Source organism: Vipera berus, assembly GCF_964194415.1.
Source record: "Vipera berus genome assembly, chromosome: 3".
NCBI lineage: Eukaryota > Metazoa > Chordata > Lepidosauria > Squamata > Viperidae > Vipera > Vipera berus.
The window spans coordinates 2,637,288-2,659,484 of NC_138204.1; the positions used below are offsets into that span (position 1 = coordinate 2,637,288).

The 22,197-nt window shown below is 48.5% G+C and overlaps 1 protein-coding gene across 3 annotated transcripts in view; it reads right to left on the reverse strand.

Moving 5' to 3' along the window:
- The window catches only part of MYLK2 (myosin light chain kinase 2), a gene marked incomplete at its 3' end in the record, with an annotated part of 39,030 nt that extends 20,231 nt beyond the window's left edge, over nucleotides 1-18,799 (reverse strand). The window contains exons 1-3 of one of the 3 annotated variants that reach the window (XM_081323780.1): nucleotides 18,644-18,799; nucleotides 7,346-7,712; nucleotides 5,218-5,564 (exon numbers count right to left, since the gene is read on the reverse strand). In XM_081323780.1, coding sequence (XP_081179906.1) covers nucleotides 5,218-5,564; nucleotides 7,346-7,581 — 583 coding nt within the window. In that variant the 5' untranslated portion in view covers nucleotides 7,582-7,712; nucleotides 18,644-18,799. Of the gene's footprint in view, nucleotides 1-5,217; nucleotides 5,565-7,345; nucleotides 7,713-10,994; nucleotides 11,096-11,257; nucleotides 11,419-18,643 lie in introns of those variants that run through there. The other 2 variants (XM_081323779.1, XM_081323781.1) reach the window with 2 other exon arrangements.
- Nucleotides 18,800-22,197: the final 3,398 nt, after the last annotated feature.

The window sequence follows — 22,197 nt, forward strand, 5'->3', positions numbered from 1 at the left end:
ACTCCCAGAATTCCTGAGCCAGCGTGGCTCAGCTTGGAAACCTCTCCCTTTCCCCTCAGCGTGGCTGGCTCAGGAATTCTGGGAGTTGAAGTCCACGAGTCATAAAAGAGCCAAGGTTGCCTACCCCTGGTCTAGACCAGGGGTGTCAAACTGCCGGTCCGCGGGCCGGAGCGTCACGGAGAAACCGCGCCCATCCCATTGCCGGCAATGGGAAAAAGTTCCGATACGTCGCGCGATGTCATGTGACGTCGCGAGTTTGACATGTCTGCCCTAGACCATCCCAGACGAATGGTTGCGCAATCTCTTTTTTTTAAAAGCCTCCTTCCTCTACAACGTCTGAAGGCAAACCATTCCACTGATCAAATTGTGCTCAGTGTTAAAAAGTTTCCCCTTAGCTCCAGGTTGCTTCTCTCCTTGACTAGTTTCCATCCGTTGCTTCTTGTACGGCCTTCAGGCACTTTGGAGAAGAGCTTGACTCCCTCTTCTTTGGGGCAACCCCTGAGATACTGGAAGCCTGCTATCACGTCATCCCTGGTCCTTCTCTTCATTAAACTAGACATGCCCAGTTCCTGCAACCGTTCCTTATATGTTTTAGCCTCCAGTCCCCTGATCATCTTCGTTGCTCTTCTCTGCACTCTTTCTAGAGTCCCAACATCTTCTTTACATTGTGGTGACCAAAACTGGATGCAGGATTCCAAGTGTGGCCTTACCAAGGCATTGTAAAGTGATATTAATACTTCACGGGATCTTCTATCCCTCTGTTAATGCAGCCTAGGACTGCGTTGGCTTTTTTGGCAGCTGCAGCACACGGCTGGCTCCTATTTAAGTGATTGTCCACTAGGACTCCGAGATCCCTCTCACAGTTACTACTATTGAGCAAGGTACCACCTATACTATACCTGTGCATTTGATTTTTCTTGCCTAAATGTAGAACCTTACTTTTCTCACAGCTGGATTTAAAACGTTTAAAACTTATCAACATCATTTAGATTCTCAGGGGCTACCACAAAGAAGAGGGAGTCAAGCTATTCTCCAAAGCGCCTGAAGGCAGGACAAGAAGCAACGGATGGAAACTAGTCAAGGAGAGAAGCAACCTAGAACTAAGGAGAAACTTCCTCACAGTTAGAACAATTAACCAGTGGAACAACCTGCCTCCAGAGGTGGTGAATGCTCCAACACTGGAGGTTTTTAAGAAGAGACTGGACAGCCATTTGTCTGGAATGGCATAGGGTTTCCTGCCTGAGCAGGGGGTTGGACTAGATGACCTCCAAGGTCCCTTCCAACTTATATATTATTATTATTATTATTATTATTATTATTATTATTATTATTATTATTATTGCTTAGTATATTGTGTTTAGAAAAAGGAAAGGGAAAAAATTCTATTAATATTTTGGGTATCAGTCCTGCAAGCATAAACCTATTTGGCTTATTTGTCCAAAGCTGAGGATAATGTCGAAAAAGATCCACTACCTTTCACATGGAAATTTTGTAATATTTATATAGTAAAACTTTCACTCCTAACCTGGTTATTGTACTTACATACACAATTCCTGTTGCTAAGTGAGACAATTGTTAAGTGAATATTGCCCCATTTTATGATTTATTTCCCTCACGGTTGTTAAGTGAATCACTGAAGCTGTTAAACTAGTGACACGGTCGTTAAGTGAAATCCAGCTTCCCCATTGACTTTGCTTGTCAGAAGGTTGCAAAAGGGGATCACATGACTCCAGGATACCAAAACCATCATAAATATGAGTCAGTTGCCCAACGTTGGAGTTTTGATCACCTGAACACAGGGGATGCTGCAACGGTCATAAGTGTGAAAAACAGTCACAACACCCTTTTTTCAGTACCGTTGTAACTTCGAACGGTCACTAAAGGAACGGTGGTAAGTCGAGGACCACCTGAGGACCAAAAACCCCAATAGTTCATTTATTTGTTTGTTTTTGCTTGTAAAAATTTAGAGGCCGCCCGTCTTACCTCAGGGTAACTCCTGGCGGCTTGCAATCATCAAGGATAAAAACGATGTAAATTAATGACACAAATAAGTTAGCACAAAAAGTCCAACCCTGCAGCGCAATTAAAAGATGGGGGGGCCGGGAGCAGGAGGGGGTGTTAATCGATCAACACCCCCACCGTTATGTTCCGCCTGTCATGGTTCCAACAGATGAAACTCTACAAAAGAAGTTCGAGGCATTGTTTACCCCAAAGGATCTTTTATTCAAGAAAACGAAGTATCGGCACTACATAGTTAAAGCCCCAAACTGAATTCCCCTCCCCCCCTCCCCCCCCCCCGGCACAAAGTAGCAAAGCACAATTCCCTCCTCCAATTAACAGTCATAAATCACATTCCCCAATTAGCTCGAAGCGCGGGCTTTCTCCCCAGCTCTCCTGCCTGCCAATTCTTTATCAGCGCTGGGCTCAGTAACCTTGATTCTCACGCCAGGTTTAGTGTTGTTATGTCTAGCTGGACTCTCATCCACATCCCGCCCCCTCCCAGCATCAACGAACTCTAAAAGCGAAAGAGAAAAATGGCTGCATTTTCATCTGTTGTCAAAGCAAGAACATCCGATGTTGGCAGCGTTGACACCCCCACTGGAGGGTCTTCAGGCCCTTCCAAAAAGGTAGGAGGGTTGGGGCCAACCTCACATCGGGGGCTCAAGACCCTCATGTTTCTCTAACAGGTAGTCCTCGACTTATGACCCAAATTTCTCTTGCTGAGTGAGATGGTTGCTAAGTGAATTTTGTCCCGTTTTAAGACCTGTCTCGCCGCAGTGGCGAAGTGAATCACTGCAACTGTTAACTTACGTCGTTAAGTGAATCTGGCTTTCCCCATTGACTTTGCTGGCCAGGAGGTTGCAAAAGGGGATCACATGACCCCGGGGGAAGGACGCTGCGACTGTCATGACTATGAGTCAGTTGCCAAGTTCTGAATTTTAATCACAGGACCTTTGGGCTGCTGCAACAGCCGTGTGAAAAAATGGTCAGAAGTCCCTTTTTTCAGGGCCGTTGTAACTTTGGATGGTCACTAAATCAACTGTTGTAAGTCGAGGACTACCTGTACTATTCTGAAGTATAATAGGCTGTATATATTTATATGTGTGGACTACATATTTGTATTTCTGCACAAGACCAAGCTTTAAGAAGAAATGCATCCAAAGCCAGAATGGAGAAGAACAGCAAATGTTGTCTCTGCAAAGAAGCTGAAGAAACAGTGGACCAACAACTGCTGCAAGGAGATCGCCCAGACTGACTGCAAACAACGGCACGACAAAGTAGCCACAACGGTTTCTGCAAGAAACACCAGTTGCCTGCAAGCAAGGACTGGTGGGACCACAAAATAGAGAAAATCCTAGGAAATGAAGAAGCTAAATTGCTCCGGGACTTTAGAACGCAAACAGAGAGGCACCCGTCACAAAACAACCCAGACTTAACAATTGTCAATAAAAAAAGGCAAAATAAATAAATAAATAGTCTGAATAGCGGACGTGGCAGAACCTGGAAACAGCAGAATAGAAGAGAAAAAAAAATCATAAAATACAAAGATCTGCAACTAGAAGTGTGGCAAAGGAAAGCAAAAGAGGTCCCAATAGTAATAGGAGCCTCGGGGGAAATCCCAAAATATCTGGACCACCACTTGGACACCCTCGGCATTGCCACAATCCCCATCGGTCAATTGCAAAAGGCAGTTTGACTCGGAACAGCTGACATCCTGCAACGAGACCGCTAACACCATCAAACAATCCACGTCTCATTATCCCGGGTCCTCGAGAAGGACTCAATAGGGCAGGGGTCCCCAACTTATGGGCCACGGCCCACCGGCCACCGGGCTGCAGGACAAGCTGGCCAGTGCACGGACACACTTTGCACGCACTCAGCCCCACTCGTGCTAGCGCCCTCCGGGCCCATTTGTGCATGTGTGTCGGGCTAGCAACAGCAGCTAGCGCCAACACACCTACACAAATGGGGCCGCTGGAGCCCTGTGGGTGCGTGTGGCCCCGTGTACAGGCGCGCACAAGTTTCCCAGCTGCTCACTTTCCCTCCAGGCCGCCAGCAGGAAAAGGTTGGTGACCTCTGCCATAGGGGCATAAAAATGCTAAATTCGAGTCCAAACAGCTGGCTGACCTCTGTGTGACCAACTGCAGTAATAATACAGGCCATCCTTGACTTACAAAAGTTCACAGTTGCAACGGCACTGAAAAATGTGACATGACAGTGGCGACTTTTGCAACATCCCCAGGGTCACGCGATAAAAATTGAGACGCTTAGCAACTGGCATGTACTTACGACGGTTGCCGTGATTCCCTTTTGCGACCTTCTGACCGGCAAAGCCAATGGGGAAGCCAGATTCACTTAACGACCGTGTCACTGGCTTATCAACTGCAAGAAAGGTCGTAAAACAGGGCAAAACCCACTTAACGCATGTCTCACTTAATGACAGAAATCTTGGGCTCAATTGTCGTCGTAAATCGAGGACGGCCTGCAATTGCTTTTTTCTGACTGCCCCATGTTGACACTTTTTGGAGGCCAGCTGAAAACTCCAGGCTGTCCTCGACTTATAACCGTTCGTTCAGTGACGTTTTGAAGTTACAACATCATTGAAAATAGTGACTTATGACCATTTTTCACACTTATGACCGTGGCATCATCCCTGGTGAACATTCAGTTGCTTGACCACTGATTCATATCTAGGACAGTCGGAATGTCCCGGGGTTATATGATCCCAATTTGTGTGACTTTCTGACAAGCAAAGCCAACGGGGAAACCACGTGACTAACTTACTGCGGCAAGAAAGGTCGTAATGTGGGGCAAGATGCACCCAACCCCTGTCTCGCTTAACGACAGAAATTTTGGGCTCGACTGTGATCATAAGACTACCCCTATTTACAAAGGTTGCCCCCCCCCAGATTGCAGGATCCCCCATTTACAACTTTTTACCAAGTCAGATTCACTTAAGAACCACGTGATTCGCTTAAACACGAAGCGATTCGCTTAACGGCCGCGACGACCGAGGACATAAAATCCGGGAGGACTCATTTTAACAACCACCTGGCTTAGCATCGGAGTCTGTGGTCCGAATTGCGGCCATACGTCAAGGTTTACCTGGACCTGCCGTCCTAAGGACTAGAAACTTGCCAAGGGACGCACGCTTCTCCTTCCACCAGAGCCCTGCTCAAAGCCGGACCTGAAGCCAGCAACCCCTGACGACCTTACCCAAGATCAGGGAGGGGTCTTCCTTGCCAAAGTCCGGAGTGAGGTAGGGGCTGGAGCCCGGTTCCGCAGAGCTGGCAGTCTCTTCGCTTCCGGGGGACGGAGAGACCCCCGCCGCCTCAGGAGCAGGGCAGAGGGACTCTTCAGCCAAAGTCCTGTCACTCTCTTGGGTGGCGGGGCTGGGGGGCTCCGCTGCCGGCCCCAGGACCTGGTCAGGGGACCCCTCCTTCTCCTCTGGTTTGGGGGTCTCTCCGGGCGTGGGCTCTTGGGCAGACGGAGAGCCAGCCGCCGGCTCTTCGGGACTCTGTGCGCTGGGGGCTGCCGGGGTCTCTTCTGGAATATCTCCTAAGCTGAAACAGGGAGACTCAACTGAGATCCTCGGGCCGAGGTTTTTAAAAGACCCCAGCCCCAAATGCAGCAGGATTGAAGAAAGCCCCGAAGTGGGGGGGGGGGTTCCCCATAAGGCCCCGCCTAGAAATTGGCCCAGTTCAGGTCATCTGCTTCCCCTTAAAAGTCCTCACTGCAACTTTTTAATCAAAATCTGGAGGCTTGGCAACTGGCATGTGCTTCGGACGGTTGCAGCATCCCCGGGGTCACCCCGGGGCTCCGTTTTGCGGCCGTTCTGGCCAGCAGAATCGAAGGGGAAGCCGGATTCTCTCTTAACAACCCTGGGGCTAACTGGACAGCTGCCCTGATTCGCTGTGACAAGAACAGTCGTAAAAACGGGGGCAAAGCTCGCCTCACCGCTGTCTCGCCGAGCAATAGAAATTTCGAGCTCCGATGTGGTCCGTAAGTAGAGGACCCCCTGTATGAGCCACCACCAAGGGAAGCCAATAGGAGAGAATAGCAGATAGACCCAGTTCACATCTTTGGGGGGGGGGTTTCCTGGACAGTTCAGGGAGTACCAAGGACCCCATAGTCTTCCTCTTCTTCCTCCTCTTCTTCTTCCACCTCAGACCCCCCCCCTCTCTGCAACCAACTCAGAGAGCATCAAGGAGGCCACGAGACTAAGCTCCCCACAAGCTACGGTTCGCCTGGATCCTTCTCCTCCTCCTCCTCCTCCTCCTCCTGTCTCATTCTTCCTCCCTCCATCTCCCTTGATTTCCTCATCATCATCCTTGTCATCCTCCTCTTCCTCCTCCTCCTCCTCCTGTCTCCATCTTCCTTCCGTCTCCTTCTCCATCTCCTTGATTTCCTTCTCCTCCTTGTCATTCCTCCTCCTCTTCCTCCGCCTCCTGTCTCCATCCATCCATCCTTCTCCTTTTTCTTCTTTCTCCTTTCTCCTCCTCCTTCTCCTCCTCTTCCTCCTGTCTCCATCTTCCTTCTCTTTCTCCCCCTCCTCCTTCTCCTCCATCTCCTCGTCCTCCTCCTCCTGTCTCCATCTTCCTTCCTTCTCTTTCTCCCTCTCCTTCTCCTTTCTCCTCCTCCTCCATCTCCCTTGATTTCCTTCTGCTCCTCCTCCTCCTGTCTCCATCCTTCCTTCCTTCTCCTTTTTCTTCTCTTTCTCCTTTCTCCTTCTCCTCCATCTCCCTTGATTTCCTCCTCATCCTGTCTCCATCCATCCATCCTTCTCCTTTTTCTTCTCTTTCTCCTTCTCCATCTCCTTGATTTCCTCCTCCTCCTCCTCCTCTTCCTCTTCCTCCTCCTCCTGTCTCCATCCTTCCTTCCTTCTCCTTTTTCTTCTCTTTCTCCTTCTCCATCTCCTTGATTTCCTCCTCCTCCTTCTCCTCTTTCTCTTCCTCCTCCTCCTGTCTCCATCCTTCCTTCCTTCTCTTTCTCCCTCTCCCTCTCCTTTCTCCTCTTCTTCCTCCTCTGCACTTTGCAATGGTTTCCTGATCATCTCGAGGTCCCGGCGTGACTTTATCCCAGCACACGCAGCCTGGAGCAGCAGCCCACAAGGAACCGTCTCCATTGTAGCACCCACCCAAACTGCCAAACTGGTTCAAGGGCAGTCACTGGTCTTCCAAAAAAACAACAACACCCCTACTCCTCCCAACCGGTTGATTCTCTCCCCAGGCATCTGCACCCCAGCCCGTTTGCAAACATGGACCTATTGCTTTGCTCGCTGTACAGGTGGGCCTATTTGTAGAAGGCCCTCAAATCAAGGGATGTGGTGGTTGAAGAACGTTACCTGTTCACCTTCGCTGGGCAGCTGAAACTGTGCTGGATGTGCAGAGGCTTCTGTTGATCATCCTTGTGGTCACCTGGGTGGTCCTTCACTTCCTGGGACTCACCTGGGCTGCCTTCTTTCTCAGCTTGGCCCTGGTCTGTTGGCTTCTCTTTCTCCTGGGCTGGACCTTCCGGAAGCACATTTTCTCCCCCTCCCCCACTATCCTGCACACTGCTGGTTTCTCCGTCCTTCTCCATCCTCTGGATGAGCAGGGGGTTGGACTAGAAGACCTCCAAGGTCCCTTCCCACGCTGTTATTCTGTATTCTGCACCTCCAGGAAAACTGCTGAGGCGCTGAAGATCTATGAGCGTGTTCCCCGGGGAATTTCCTGCAATATAAAAAATGAGATTGGGTCTCATTGGCCACCCGAGTTGCCCCGTGGGCTTCAACCCAGGCGCGGCTTTCCAAGAGAGAAAATAGTGGCCAACTTAAATCTTAAGAAGTGCTAACAGGTTGATGTGCCAGCTTGTTCTTAATGTTTTCTTCAAGCACACTGTGTCCCTCGGGATACCGTTGTAAAAAGAAGCAGGCTTCCAATATCTGAGGAGCTGTCACAGAGAAGTGGGGTGGGGGTGGGGGGTGGTCAACCTATTCTCCAAAAGACCTGAAGGCAGAACGAGAAATAACGAATGGAAACTAACCAAGGAGAGAATCAATCTGGAACTAAGGAGAAACTTCCCGACGGAACAATTAATCAGTCGGATGCAGTGGTGGGATTCAAATAAGTGAACAACCGGTTCTCTGTGTGGATGCCGCTTCCGGAAGTCCATTCTGGGCCTGGGCAACAAAAAAATAGCTACCAAACTGGTGCAAACTGGCTGAATCCCACCCACTGGTCAGATGGCTTCCATCCTGAAGTTGTGGATGCTCCATCACTGAAGGTGTTTAAGAAAAGCCATTTGTCTGACATAATATAGGCTTTCCTGCTTGAGCAGGGGGGTTGGACTAGAAGACCTCCAAGGTCCCTTCCAAGTCTACTTTCCCAAGGATACTTGGGAAAAGATCTGGGTGAGAAATGTAAAATTTACACAGGCCCAAAATTTAAGAGAGAACTTTTATAAAATGTTTTATAGGTGGCACTTAGATCCTAAAAAATTAGCAAGTATGTATCCGAACTGCCAGCCCAAATGTTGGAGGTGTGGCTGTGAGGATGCAACGTATTTTCATATATGGTGGACCTGTAAAAAGGTTAAAGCTTTCTGGATTAAAATTTGGTGGAATATGCAAAAGATATTCAAGAAAAGGATAAAGTTTTGTCTGCAATTGTTTTTACTGGGCATTATTACAGATACTACCGTTGTGGACACTAAGTTGATGTTGAATTTAATTACGGCAGCGAGACTTTTAGTGGCGCAATATTGGAAGAAGGAAGAACTGCCGACTATAGAAGAATGGACTTTAAAAATCTCCAACTTGGCGGAAATGGCAAAGATTTCAGCGTACTTGAAAGACCAGTCGCAACAGAGATATATTGTGGAGTGGAGAAGATGGATTGATTACATCCAAAATAAATATGGGACTAAAAAGTTTCACCTAGCATTTGAATAAGTATTGGATTTATGTGATATATAAATTACTTGTAGTTATTTTGATAAGAGTTAAAGTGTGATAGAATTTAATATTTTATTGTTGTTTGCATATGGTAGATTATGATTGTTTGTATTTTTATACCCTGTATTTTGCTCTGGGAAGTCGGGGAGGGGGGAGGGGGAGGGGAGGGAAGGGTTGGGGAGGTTTGGGGAGAGGGGAGGGGGTTGGGAGGGGTTTTGTTTTTTAAAAAATGTACTGTAAAACTTTTCAATTAAAAAAAAAAGGTCCCTTCCAAGTCTGTCATTCTGTGATTCTGTCCTCTCCCTTCTTCCTGGAGAAGCTCTAAAGCTAGAAAAATCCGTCCATGTGGCTTGCAGGCTGACTAGGAAGCAACGTTGTGGGTGCTCCAGCACTCAAGGTTTCAAAGAAGAAATTGGACATCCACCTGTCTGAAAAGATATAGGGACTCCTGCCTGAGCAGGGGGTTGGACTAGATGACCTCCAAGGTCCCTTCCAGCTCTATTATTATTATTATTATTATTATTATTATTATTATTATTATTATTATTATTATTATTATTATTATTATTATTATTATTATTGTTGTTGTTGTTGTTGTTGTTGTTGTTGTTATTGTTTGTTGCTGTTATTATTATTATATTTTATTGTTGTTGTTGTTGTTGTTGTTGTTATTATCCCACTAGGTGTGCCTCACCAGCCTTTAGGGCTGCTGCCCCCCAAGAGGAGAAATCTGTTTGGAAGGGTGCTCCAGGTGACTAGTCCTCAACGTACAACAGTTCGCTTAATGACCATTCAAAGTTACAACGGCACTGAAAAAAGTGACTTATGACCATTTTTCACCCGAGCACTGCAGCATCCCCCACGGTCACGTGATTTACATTTGGGTGCTAGACAGCTGGCTCACACATTTATGACGGTCGCAGCATCCCAGAGGGCTCACGTGATTCCCCTTTTGGCAAGCAAAGCCAGTTTCACTTAGCAACCGTCTCACTGACTTAGCAACTGCAGCGATTCACTTCGCCAACGTGGCAAGGAAAGTCGTAAAATGGGCCCAAACTCAGCAACATACATTTGGGACTCAATTGTGGTCCTACGTCGAGGACTGCCGGCCCTACCATCATGGGGGAGGGAGGGGAAGGCCTTCAAAATATCGCAAGCGCCTGCTTTGATTCCAATTCCCACTTCTCTACAGCCTGTTTCTAGACCAGGATTAATTCTGGATGAGCGTGAGATGACATCATGTAGGGAAGAAGTAGAATTGTTCGACGAGATTGCCTTAATATAGTTTGGCCATTCCTTCTAGTAGGAAACCAGAAGCGAAGGCATTTTTAAAAGGGGATAATTCGGTGCCCTCGTCCGCCACCCTGACGATTAAGGACTCGCTTCCCCTTTGAGCTTGGTTAATCAATAAATTAGGCCCAGGAGGGCACCTTGCCAGCCTGCTGCCCTTTTAAGCTATTGCTTTACCCCACTGTTGGCGCAGACACTTTAGGAAAACTCCTGGTTGCATAAAGTGGCATTTGGCCTTCGGTTGCTGCCGAATTTCGCCGCCTTCCTTCTTCAATCGGCTAACTCTTTTCGCTAGTTTGGAATCGTTCCGTGGCACAGGAAGCCACGCCGCACGCCAGAAAAGTAAGACGATCCAGTCCCTGAGACCTCTGCCCGCATCCGCAGAGAAGATTCTACTTTTCCAAAACTTTGTAATGCGCCCTAGAAGGATCCCAGCACAGAGAACATTCATAGTTGTCGTCGCTCGGAGCTGCCGCCAACTTGATGGCGGATATATCCAGCCATCGAGAAAATCCGGAGAGGTGCAGCTTAGCGCCGGGTCAGAGCGGCTGAGTTTTAAAAAAAGTGGGCAACCTCCAGCTTCCAGGTGCTGGCAACGAGGTTGGACCAGAAGCTGGCCAGAAGGCGCCACCGAGACCCCCATGAGGGGGCCTTGTGTTCTCCCTAGCCATGATCCCCTCTAGAAAACCTCACGAGACACAAAATGAAGGTTGAAGGAAAGACTCCCCCACGGCTGGCTTCAACTGAGCCAACCCTGGCTTGATCTCACCTTGCCCAACCGCTGTTGGTTGAAGATCTCCAGCAGCTTCTGGAGATGTTTTGGGCAGAGCAGCCCACAGCAAACCTGTGCAGGGGGACCCCGAAGACTTGCCTGTCCACGTCAACTAGATTTGAGCAAGAAAAGGCTGCCGTGGGCTTCTCTTTGGGGAACCCACCCACCCACCCCCCAAAAAAACCAGCTCGTGGAGGCCACCTCAACTGGAGTTGACCTGGGCAGGTAACCCTGAGTCAGGAGCCCTGCAAGGAACTCACCAAGAGGCCGAGAGCGGGAATGTGCTGAGCCCTCCGTGCGGCCCTCTCGCCACCTCTGGCCAAGGCCACCGAGCAGCAGACGCCGCCGTCGCGGTCGGCGAGGGTCTTCCGCTGCGTCCCCTTCTACACCCCGTGTAACAGAGCCGGATTAAGGGCAGGGAGAGGGGAGTCTCTTTTACCCAAGGCGCTGGGCAGAATTATGAGCTTGCTGCCGCTCTCTGTCTCTGGGGCCACCTGTTCTTGCTGGCCCCGGTTCAAAGGACAGTCCATTCTGCTGCCTGCTGCCTGCTCCCAGGCTGGACGGGAGGAGAATTTCAGCAAACAAGAGAGCAGAAAATGACGCACTCTCCCCAATGAACTCTCCAGGCCCGTCAGGCCGGATTTTCCGCCACTAGTGGTGGCGGCAACAGCCCTTCAGAATTTTCAAGGGAGGTGAGCAGGCAGGGGGGGGGTTACTTCAGGGCTCAGATCAGACCCCAGACCTCCCAGGTGGCCTTGGGTTTCAGCCAGGCGAGCGGCGTGAGATTGCTTCTCTTTTAAACGGGCAGGATGGTGCCATGTTGGCAGGGAATATGGGTCTGGAGAGCAGGAAGGAAAAGGATAGGAGAGTGGATCGGTTAGGCCAATGTTTTTCAACCTTGGCAACTTTTAAGAGGTGTGGACTTCAACTCCCAGGATTCCCCAGCCGTCATGTTTTAAGATAGAACTCCCAGAATTCCCCAGCCGTCATGTTTTAAGATAGAACTCCCAGAATTCCCCAGCCAGCATAGTTTAAGATGGGTGGACTTCAACTCCCAGAATTTCCCAGCTGGCATAGTTTAAGATGGGTGGACTTCAACTCCCAGAATTCCCCAACCATCATGTTTTAAGATACATGGACTTCAACTCCCAGAATTCCACAGCTAGACCAGTATTTTTCAACCCTGGCAACTTTAAGAAGTGTGATTTTAACTCCCAGAATTCCCCAGCTGGCATAGTTTAAGATGGGTGGACTTCAACCCCCAGAATTCCCCAGCTGGCATAGTTTAAGATGGGTGGACTTCAACCCCCAGAATTCCCCAGCTGGCATAGTTTAAGATGGGTGGACTTCAACCCCCAGAATTCCCCAGCTGGCATAGTTTAAGATGGGTGGACCTTAAACCCCAGAATTCCCCAGCTGGCATAGTTTAAGATGGGTGGACTTCAACCCCCAGAATTCCCCAGCTGGCATAGTTTAAGATGGGTGGACTTCAACTCCCAGAATTCCCCAGCTGGCATAGTTTAAGATGGGTGGACTTCATCTCCCAGAATTCCCCAGCCAAATCAGCATTTCTCAACCTTGGCGACTTTCCGGTAAGTGGACTTGAACTCTTAGAATTCTGGGAGTTGAAGTCCACTTACCTTCAAGTTGCCAAGGTTGAGAAACACTGAGAAACCTCGCACGAGGCAGTAGCCGGGTACCACGCAAGATAATCTATACTAGTGAAGCTTCCCCATTGGTGTTCCAAACATTTGGCCAACGGGTCCTTCAATCTCTTTCCTTACTTTCCCCCCAAATCAGTGCTGTTTGTAGGAAAAAGCCAGATTCTGCGGTGAAGATGGAGCTCCTTGTGGGAAAGAAAGTAGCGTGGGTGGACTTCTTGATCCCTGAAAGACATGGACCAAAAGATGACCAGCACCAAGGTGGATGGACTCAAGTTCAGCGGTGGTGAGGCCATCGCTGGAAGATCTGGTGTTCCGATGGTGGAACAGGTAGGGCACAGTTCATCCTGGAGAATATCCTGGATATCTTCTATCTATGTAGTCACCGAGACTCAACAATGAACTGATGGAACATCAGTCAATCAGCACGAAGACCTTGACCTCTGGAGAAGTCTACAACGCTGGGAAAGGTGGAAGGGAAGAGAAAAATGGATGACCATCAATAAGGAGGCGGACTCAGATACAGTGGTGGCGGGGTTACTGTTGGAAGACCTGAAGGACCAGGTTAGGGAGACATTGTGATGGAGAACGCCTATCTATGAGGTCGCTAGGAGTCAATACCAGGAGGAGGAGGAGGAGGAGGAGCAGGAAGAGGAGGAAGATAACTGTGGGGTCCTGATGCTCTCTGAGCTGGTGGTTTTCTTGCAGACGTTTCATGACCCAACTAGGGAACATCATCAGTGCTAAAAGGGAGGAGGAGGAGGAGGACAACTGCATGGTCCTTGGTGCTCTTTGAACTTGGTTGTTTTCTTGCAGATGTTTCATGACCCAACTAGGGCACATCATCAGTGCTAGAAGGGAGTGGGATGTGTGGAGGAGGAGGAGGAGGATGACGACGACGACGAAGACTATGGGCTTCTTCGTACTCTGTTTTTTTGCAGACATTTCATGACCCAACTAGGGAACATCATCAGTGCTAGAAGGGAGGGGGGTTTGCAGAGAGGAGGAGGAGGAAGAGAACTTTGGGGTCCTTGATGCTCTCTGAGCTTGGTTGTTTTCTTGCAGACGTTTCATGACCCAACTAGTGAACGTCATCAGTGCTAGAAGGAAAAGTGTGTGTCAATTTTTCCTGGTGTCTGAAAACCAGAAGGAAGCAGGGGAGCCAATGGGGAATGTCGTAAATACGCCTGCAGATGCTTTTCGTGGCTTTGCAAGATGTTTATTTGTCACATTTAAAGAGGCTGCAGCTGTTTGTTTTATTTTGATCATTTCGCTGTTTTGCTCGCAGGGGGAATAAATTGCAGCCAATGGTTTGGGGTATTTTTTTTTTATTTTGCTATTTTTAATGCGTTAACTCCACCCGGAAGGCACATGGTTTCTTCACGAGCTTTTGAGAAGAAAAAAGCCAGCAATTGTTTTCCAGAATTTGCTGCAGAATGACTGAGGAGGGACAGACACAAGGCATCCTAATAATAATAATAACAACAACAACAACAACAACGAGCTGGGTTCGAGAGTTGCCACATTTCCTCTGGAGATAATGCCCCAAAGCAAATCAGGTCGCTGAAAGACAGCTGGGCTGTGAATGACGCAGCCGTGGTCCCGCCCACCAGCTGTGCATTTTAGGGGATCAGCCCCTAGCAGAGTTTCTCCGTCAGCTCGGTCCCAGATTCCAAAGTGAGTGGGCAGAAATGCCCCCCAAAAGTTAGTATCATTATTTATTAAATATATATCCTGCCACTGGTGAACCAATGGCAGGATATATATATATATATTTGTGTCTCCTATTTTTTTTCCACAACAACAACATCCCTGCAAAGTAGGGCCCACAGGTCATAGAAATTCACTTGGCTTAACTTTGGTCTGTTAACTTTGGCCATAATTAGTAATATATCAATGCCGCCTATTTGTTTGACGTTTTATTTGATTTTTATTTATTTATTTATTTTATTTTATTAGATTTATATACCGCCCTTTCCCGAAGGAAAGTTTATAAATAAACTCAAGGCGGCAAAAATACCTAATACTCTTTCCTCCTTCTATTTTACCCTGTGAGGTGGGTTGGGCTCAGACAAAGTGGCTGGCCCAAAGTCACCCAGCCGGCTTTCATACATAAAGCAGGACTAGAACTCACTGTCTCCTGGTGATTGGCCCAAAGACACCCAGTTGGCTTTCCTGCTTTAGATGGGACTAGAACTCACTGTTTCCTGGTGATTGGCCCAAAGTCACCCAGGCAGCTTTATTGCATAAAGCAGGGCTGGAACTCACCGTCTCCTGGTGATTGGCACAAGGACACCCAGGCGGCTTTCATGGCTAAGGCGGGACTAGAACTCACCGTCTCCTGGTGATTGGCACAAGGACACCCAGGCGGCTTTCATGGCTAAGGCGGGACTAGAACTCACTGTCTCCTGGTGATTGGCCCAAGGACACCCAGGCGGCTTTCATGGCTAAGGCGGGACTAGAACTCACCGTCTCCTGGTGATTGGCCCAAGGACACCCAGCTGGCTTTCATGCCTAAGGCGGGACTAGAACTCACCGTCTCCTGGTGATTGGCCCAAGGACACCCAGGCGGCTTTCATGCCTAAGGCGGGACTAGAACTCACCGTCTCCTGGTGATTGGCCCAAGGACACCCAGCTGGCTTTCATGCCTAAGGCGGGACTAGAACTCACCGTCTCCTGGTGATTGGCCCAAGGACACCCTGCTGGCTTTCATGCCTAAGGCGGGACTATAACTCACCGTCTCCTGGTGATTGGCACAAAGTCACCCAGTTGGCTTTCACGCTTTAGGTGGGACTAAAATTCACCGTCTCCTGGTGATAGGCCCAAAGTCATCCAGCTGACTTTGATGCTTAAGGCTGGACTAGAACTCACCATCGCCTGGTTCTTAGGCCAGCGCCTTCACCACTACCCCAAACCGTCTATGCACCCCCTACCGCTGTGACCTTCATTCCATATTCCCCAAAGTATGGCAACCTTCCTTCTTCCTTTCATCGAACTGTATAAAGTTACCCAAGATACGATCGCTATGTTTATTCAAATCCAGCCTTTTTTTGGAGGGGGGGGGGAAATAAATAAATAAAAGAGAAGCTCAGATGGATAAACTCTAATTATCGTAAGCCGCCCAGAGTTGATTTGATGTGGTGAGATGGGCAGCCAATAGATTAAGCAAACAAAATCAGTTAAATAAATACAATTTGCATCTTTTTTCCCCCCAAGCAGGACAAAATGCAAGAGTTGGGATTTTCCTTTGCAGAGATCAAGCACGGAAAATAACATTTTTTTTAAAAAAAAACACAAGGGTGGAAAATCTGAAGCTCCTCGTGCGAATTTCACCCCACTTTGCCTCCCGGTTCCGGGGGTGTTTTATTCCACGGGGATTCCCGGGGCCACGTTGCTTTCTTGGCGACAAAAACCATCTGACATCTTTTCCCAGCCAGCTGAGAAATCAAGGAACGGTTCAAAGTTGTGGTGTGCGACATAGCAGTGAGTTAACACCCGTGCCTGGTGCCATGTGTCTCATTAGCTTTAATCAGATAGATCCGGGTGGCAGCCGGGGAAACGGCAACGAAGGCCTATTGTCTAATTAGCAGGGCTTTCCGAGGGCCAAAGCAACGGCACCCGTTATCCGAGTGCGGTTGCGGTGCCAAGCTTGAAGTGCACAAAATAGCAGCTATTTCACAGCCATCAAATGGAAGGAGGCGGGGGGGTGGGGGGGTGGTACCACAATTTTGGCCTGCAAGGATGGCAGCGAGGGCTGGTGCCTGTATGGGGCGGAGGACCATGATAGAACATAGAATCATAGGGCTGAAAGGGACCCTGGAGGTCTTCTAGTCCAACCCCCTCTTCAAGCAGGAGATCCAAGGCAGGTTCTCTTCAACGTACAACTTCTCATTCCGTGACCGTTTCGAAGTCTCAAGGGCGTGGAAAAAAGTGACTCCGGAGCGTTTTTCAGAGCTACGACCTTCACAGCACCCACGTAGTCACGTGGTTAAAATTTGGATGCTTGGCAACTGACTCATATTTACGACGGTCCCCTTTTGCGACCTTCTGACAAGCCAAGTCAATGGGGGAAGCCAGATTCGCTTAACAGCTGTGTGATTCATTTAATGACCCTTGGAAATTCCCTCTCCTTCCCCAAAGAGGGTTTTTTAAGTCTTTCCAGAAGAAAAGGAAGGAGAAAAACAGCTCTGAAATATCATGCCTTCCGTTGACTTGGCCACTGACTCATATTTATGACGGTCGCATAAATGCGACGGTTCCCCTTTTGCGAACTTCTGACAAGCTAAGTCAATGGGGGAAGCCAGATTCGGCCATCTTAACAGCTGCAGTGATTCACGTAATGACTGTGGCAAGAAATGTCGTAAAATGAGGCAAAGCTCGCTTAACAACCGTCACGCGTAGCAACAGAAAATTTGGGCTCAATTGTGCTCATAAGATATGTATATGTATATATATATATATATATATATATATATATATATATATATATATATATATATATATATATATATATATATATATATATATATATATATATATATATATATATATATATATATATGTAATGCATGTATATATATATATATCTACATGTATATGTATATGCATATGTATATATGTGTATATGTATGTGTGTGTGTATTCATTTCAATTGAAGTTTGTATGGCCAATAGGCTGATACCGTGGATGATGATGATGATAATAATAATAATAATAATAATAATAATAATAATAATAATAATAATAATAATAATAACAACAACAACAACAACAGTAATAATAATAATAATAATAATAATAATAATAATAATAATAATAATAATAATAATAATAATAGAATTGGAAGGGACCTTGGAGGTCCCTTTTCCCTTGTACTTTTGATAGGTAGGTAATAAATACTAATAATAGAGTTGGAAGGCACCTTGGAGGTCATCTAGTCCAACCCCCTGCTCAGATAGGAAACCCTATACCATGTCAGACAAAATAATCACCATTTTAGATCCAAAAGGACGCCACACTCGGTCTTTCCCACCCCACCCCAGCCCCCCGGCAACTGAATGCCTTCCTTGTTTATGAGTTGCGACTGAACCTTCCTGATTTTAAATGCATTTTTTAAAAAACTTTTAATTCTTCTGCCAGAGTCACTGCAACAGGGATACGGCCGGTGATATAAATTTAATGAATAAATAACCGCTAAGGAGACAAACAAGCCTAACAGAGCTTAAGAGAAAAAAGGTACCAAGGTGGAAAGGGGCATAGGTAGTCCTCGACTTACAACGCTTCATTTAGTAACAGTTCAAAATTGAACTTCTGACCGTTGCAGCACGTAATCAAAATTCAGATGCTGGGCAAGGGGCTCGTATTTATGACGGCTGCCACGGGATCCCCTTTTGTGACCTTCTGACAAGCGAAGTCAATGGGGAGGCCAGACTCGCTGAGCGACCAGGTCACTGAGTGAGTCACCCAACAGCTTAGTAACAAAGGTCGTCAAATGGGGCAAAATCCACTTTAACCGTCTTGCCTAGGAACAGAAATTGGGGGCTCCATTGTGGTCGGTAAGTTGAGGACTGCCTGTTGTGTGCTTTTGCTCTCTGCAAGGATGATGGTTGGAACTTGCCCTGAAGGAATAATAATAATAGTAATCATCAAGTTGGAAGGCCAAAGCTTGCATCACCCTCTGCCTCTTGCAGACCTTTTGCACGCAGGGCATCCAACCCGGCTGCAGGGAAAGCAGAGCCCGCGTCCCGTCCTGGGGCAGCTGGCGGGGACTCAAGCATGCCGGTTCCCCTGGCTACGTTGCCGTCACAGCCGGATCAGGACACCCTTTAACCTTTCTGCTCTTTCCGTGGGGGGGGTTGGGGGGGGCTGGTTGGGCAGCCCCTCCTCATTCCCCTTCCAGGGGGAAACCCGATCTCCGAGCTAAATCGAGCCCCGCTGCCAGGCGGCTGGGTGGGCATTGCCAAACGGGAGACACCCGGCTCTTACCTGCAGGCCCGGTTGCCGGCGCTCCGTAACGCACGTCACACCTTGCCCGGACGGGAGAGGCAGATGCGACCGTCCTTCGGCCATATGGTGGGCTGGGGGGGGGGCTTTACCCCCTTGGCCCAGAGAGCAGAGTTGAGGATCCGAGGAGATGTGAGAACCAGTCAGCAACTCTGCTGGCTGACGACCGACAATGCCAGCTACGCTAAAAAAAGCCACATCCTTCCTCTGCCAGCACATTGCTTTGCTGGAGCATCTGGGGTCTTGGGCACCGCACGACTCCGGCTCGATGTTTTTCCTTTCGGCGACACCCTGCAGTGAACACACAACACAGCTACGCTTTTGGCACCCGGCGGGGTCATGTGGAGCCCGGGCGATGCCAAGGGGCAGGAAAAGCAGCTCCGGATAAGCAATGTGGAGAGCCAAGAGGCAACCGTTCTCGGAAGCTGGGTCCAAGACTGGGGAAAAAGGCTTCAAGACACACCCACGCACCCACACTCCGAAGGAAGTGATGGTCGTGGAGAAGAACACCGGCGGAGGGAGTGCGTCTTGACCAGAATTGAAGGGAGAACCTCGGTTGTGCAAATATAGAACACCTAAAAGATATTTATAGGCCGGAGGCTGCGTTTTTCAACCTCGCAACTCCGTGGACTTCAGTTCCCCAGGCCAGCCAGCTGGGAAATGTCTTGAACTGTGCAGGGAGTCCTTGGCTTATGACCAGAACCGAGCCCCAAATTTCGGTCGCTAAGTGAGACTGGTTAAGTGAGCTTTGCCCCAGCTTCTTGCCAAAATTGTTAAGTGAATCAGCGCAGGGGTTTAAGTTAGGAGCACGGTTGTTAAAAGTGAATCTGGCTTCGCTTATCGGAAAGTCGCGAAAAGCGGATCGGGTGACCTCGGGGGGGGGACGTCGCGACCGTCATAAATATGAGCCGAGCGTCCGGATTTTGATCGGACACGTAACGTAGATGTAACGCAGATGTTTGTGCGGGGAAGAATATCAACCTAGCTGTCAAGCAAAATCAAGCTTTGGATAGCGAGCGCCACACCAAGTGCACTAATCAAACAGGCGGTAAGGAAATAGGGGAACTCAGGCACCCCACAAGTTGTGTGTAGAGCAGAGGTCCCCAACCTTTTGGGCACTGGGGACCGGTTCCGTGGAGAGAGGTTTTTCCACGCACTGGAGGGTGTGCGTGGTTTTGTGTGTTGCCTGCATCCCACGGAGAAGGGTTTGCTTGTTTGTGCGGAACCGGTTGCTGGCATGCCGCAGCCCGGTACCGGTTGACGGACCGCGGGTTGGGGACCCCTGGTGTAGAAAGTAAACACAGGGTCACTCAAATGTCTATACCTCAATGCACAGAGCATGAGCCACAAAGAGGGTGAATGAGAAACTCAGGTAAATGAGGGCGGATACGATATTGTTGCCATTACGGAAACTTGGTGGGATGAAACCCACCAATGGAAGACACGGCGAGAGGGATTAAAATTATTTAAAAGAAACAGACCAAATAAAAGAGGAGCAATAAGAAATAACTACATCTCTACAGAAATAGAGCACAACAATGAGGACAACTGCCTTGAATGCATTGGGGTCAGTATCAAAGTGGGTGGGGGGGAAGAAATGACACAGGTGTTATACTCTACATAGGCCACCCAACCAGAGGAAATAAGACACACTTTTGGCTAGTCAGATAACTAAGGTCTGTAGGAAGCATGCCACAATTTATTTATTTATTTATTTATTTATTTATTTATTTATTTATTTATTTATTTAGTTAGTTTTATATACCGCCCTATTCCCGAAGGACTCAGGGCGGTTTACAGGGCAAAGTTAAAAGACAAAATAAGAGTTAAAATAGAATTAAAATAAGATTAAATAATAATTAGTAGCCCAAAGTTTTAAAAAGTTTAAAATGGCAACGGGGCACTTTAATTACCCTGATGTCAACTGGGAGACAAACTCTGCACCAAGTGGAAGATCAAACAGGTGACTGACAAACCTAGGAGACAACTTTGTCTCCCCAAAAGTAGAGAAGGGAACTAGGGCAGTGGTCCCCAACCTTTGGGGTCCCAGGGACCGGTTCCGTGGAGAGAGGTTTTTCCAAGGACCGGAGGGTGCGTGATTTTGTGTGCTGCCTGCATCCCCCGGATGGGGCTTTTCTTGTTTGTGCGGACTGGTTGCTGGCATGCCACGGCCCGGTGCTGGTCCACGGCCCGGGGAGGGGTTGGGGACCCCTGAACTAGGGGACCAGCCATATTGGACTTAATTCTCACTAACAGAGATGAAAGGATAGGTGCTGAAGCTACAGGAATGTTTGTACGAAAACCAAGAAGCTCAGAGAGCGGCAAGGACACCCCCCCCACCCAGTGCAACTCCACACATTTTATTCTTTTGGTAAGAAATTAAGTTTGTCCCAACCCGCAAAGGCAGGGCCCTGCTAAGGATGCCCCCCCTCACCCCAAAAATGCAGCCTGTAGAATCTTTCCCAGCCCCTTAGGCTCAATCCCCACCCACCGGAGAGAGAGCAGGACGCAGTCGGAAGCCGTAGCAACGTCCCGATACAGGCAGTCCTCGGCTTGTGTCCAAAATTTATGTCACTAAACGAGACATAGGTTAAGTGAGTTCTGCCTCATTTTACCACCTTTCTCGCCCCCGCTGTGAAGGGAATCTCTGCAGTTATTAAGTTGTTAAGTAACGTGATGGGTAAGTGAATGTCGTTTCCCCATGGACTTGGCTTGTCGGAAGTTGGCAAAAGGGGATCACGTGACCCCTGGAGACGCGGCAACCGTCATAACTATGAACCAGTCGCCCGGCGCGTCTGAATTTTGATCATGTGACCCCAGGGGATGCTGCGACCGTCGTAACTATGAATCAATCGCCTGGCGTCTGAATTTTGATCACGTGACCTCCGGGGACGCTGCGACCGTCGTAACTATGAACCAATTGCCCGGTGTCTGAATTCTGATCACGTGAACACTCCCCCACCCCACCCCAGGGATGCTGCAACTGTTGTGAAGTGCGAAAAACGGTGGTAAGTCACTTTTTTTTCCAGTAATGTTGTAAAACTTCGAACAGTCACTAAACGAACTCTCGCAGACCGAGGACAAAACTGTACTGCAGAGGGTTATTGAAAACACGGCCGCTAATCAGCAATGCACACACACACACCCACACACCCCTCCGTCCAGCGAAGAGGGACTCACAAAAGCTGGCACTTCTTGACTTGGCAACCCATAGCAAGGATGTGCTTTACAAAGCGAGGCGGGGCGGGGGGGGGGGATCCTCAGCCATGCAGGTCAGGTTTGTCCCAAAGGTGCTTAATTCGAGAGACTTCCTTGTTTTTCTTTGAAGACGTTTCGCTTCTCACCCCAGAAGCTTCTTCCGGTTCTGACTGGGTGGTGGGGGGGAAGGGAAGGATTTATACTCCTTGCAGACAGCCGGCCATTTATGAAACAACAAAGCAACCGCTTCACAAACGCAGGGCACAACCTCCTAGGGAGAACAATCCCACCAGGACCAGATTCAGCCGTCCGTCTGCATTTAAAAGACAAATGGCGCT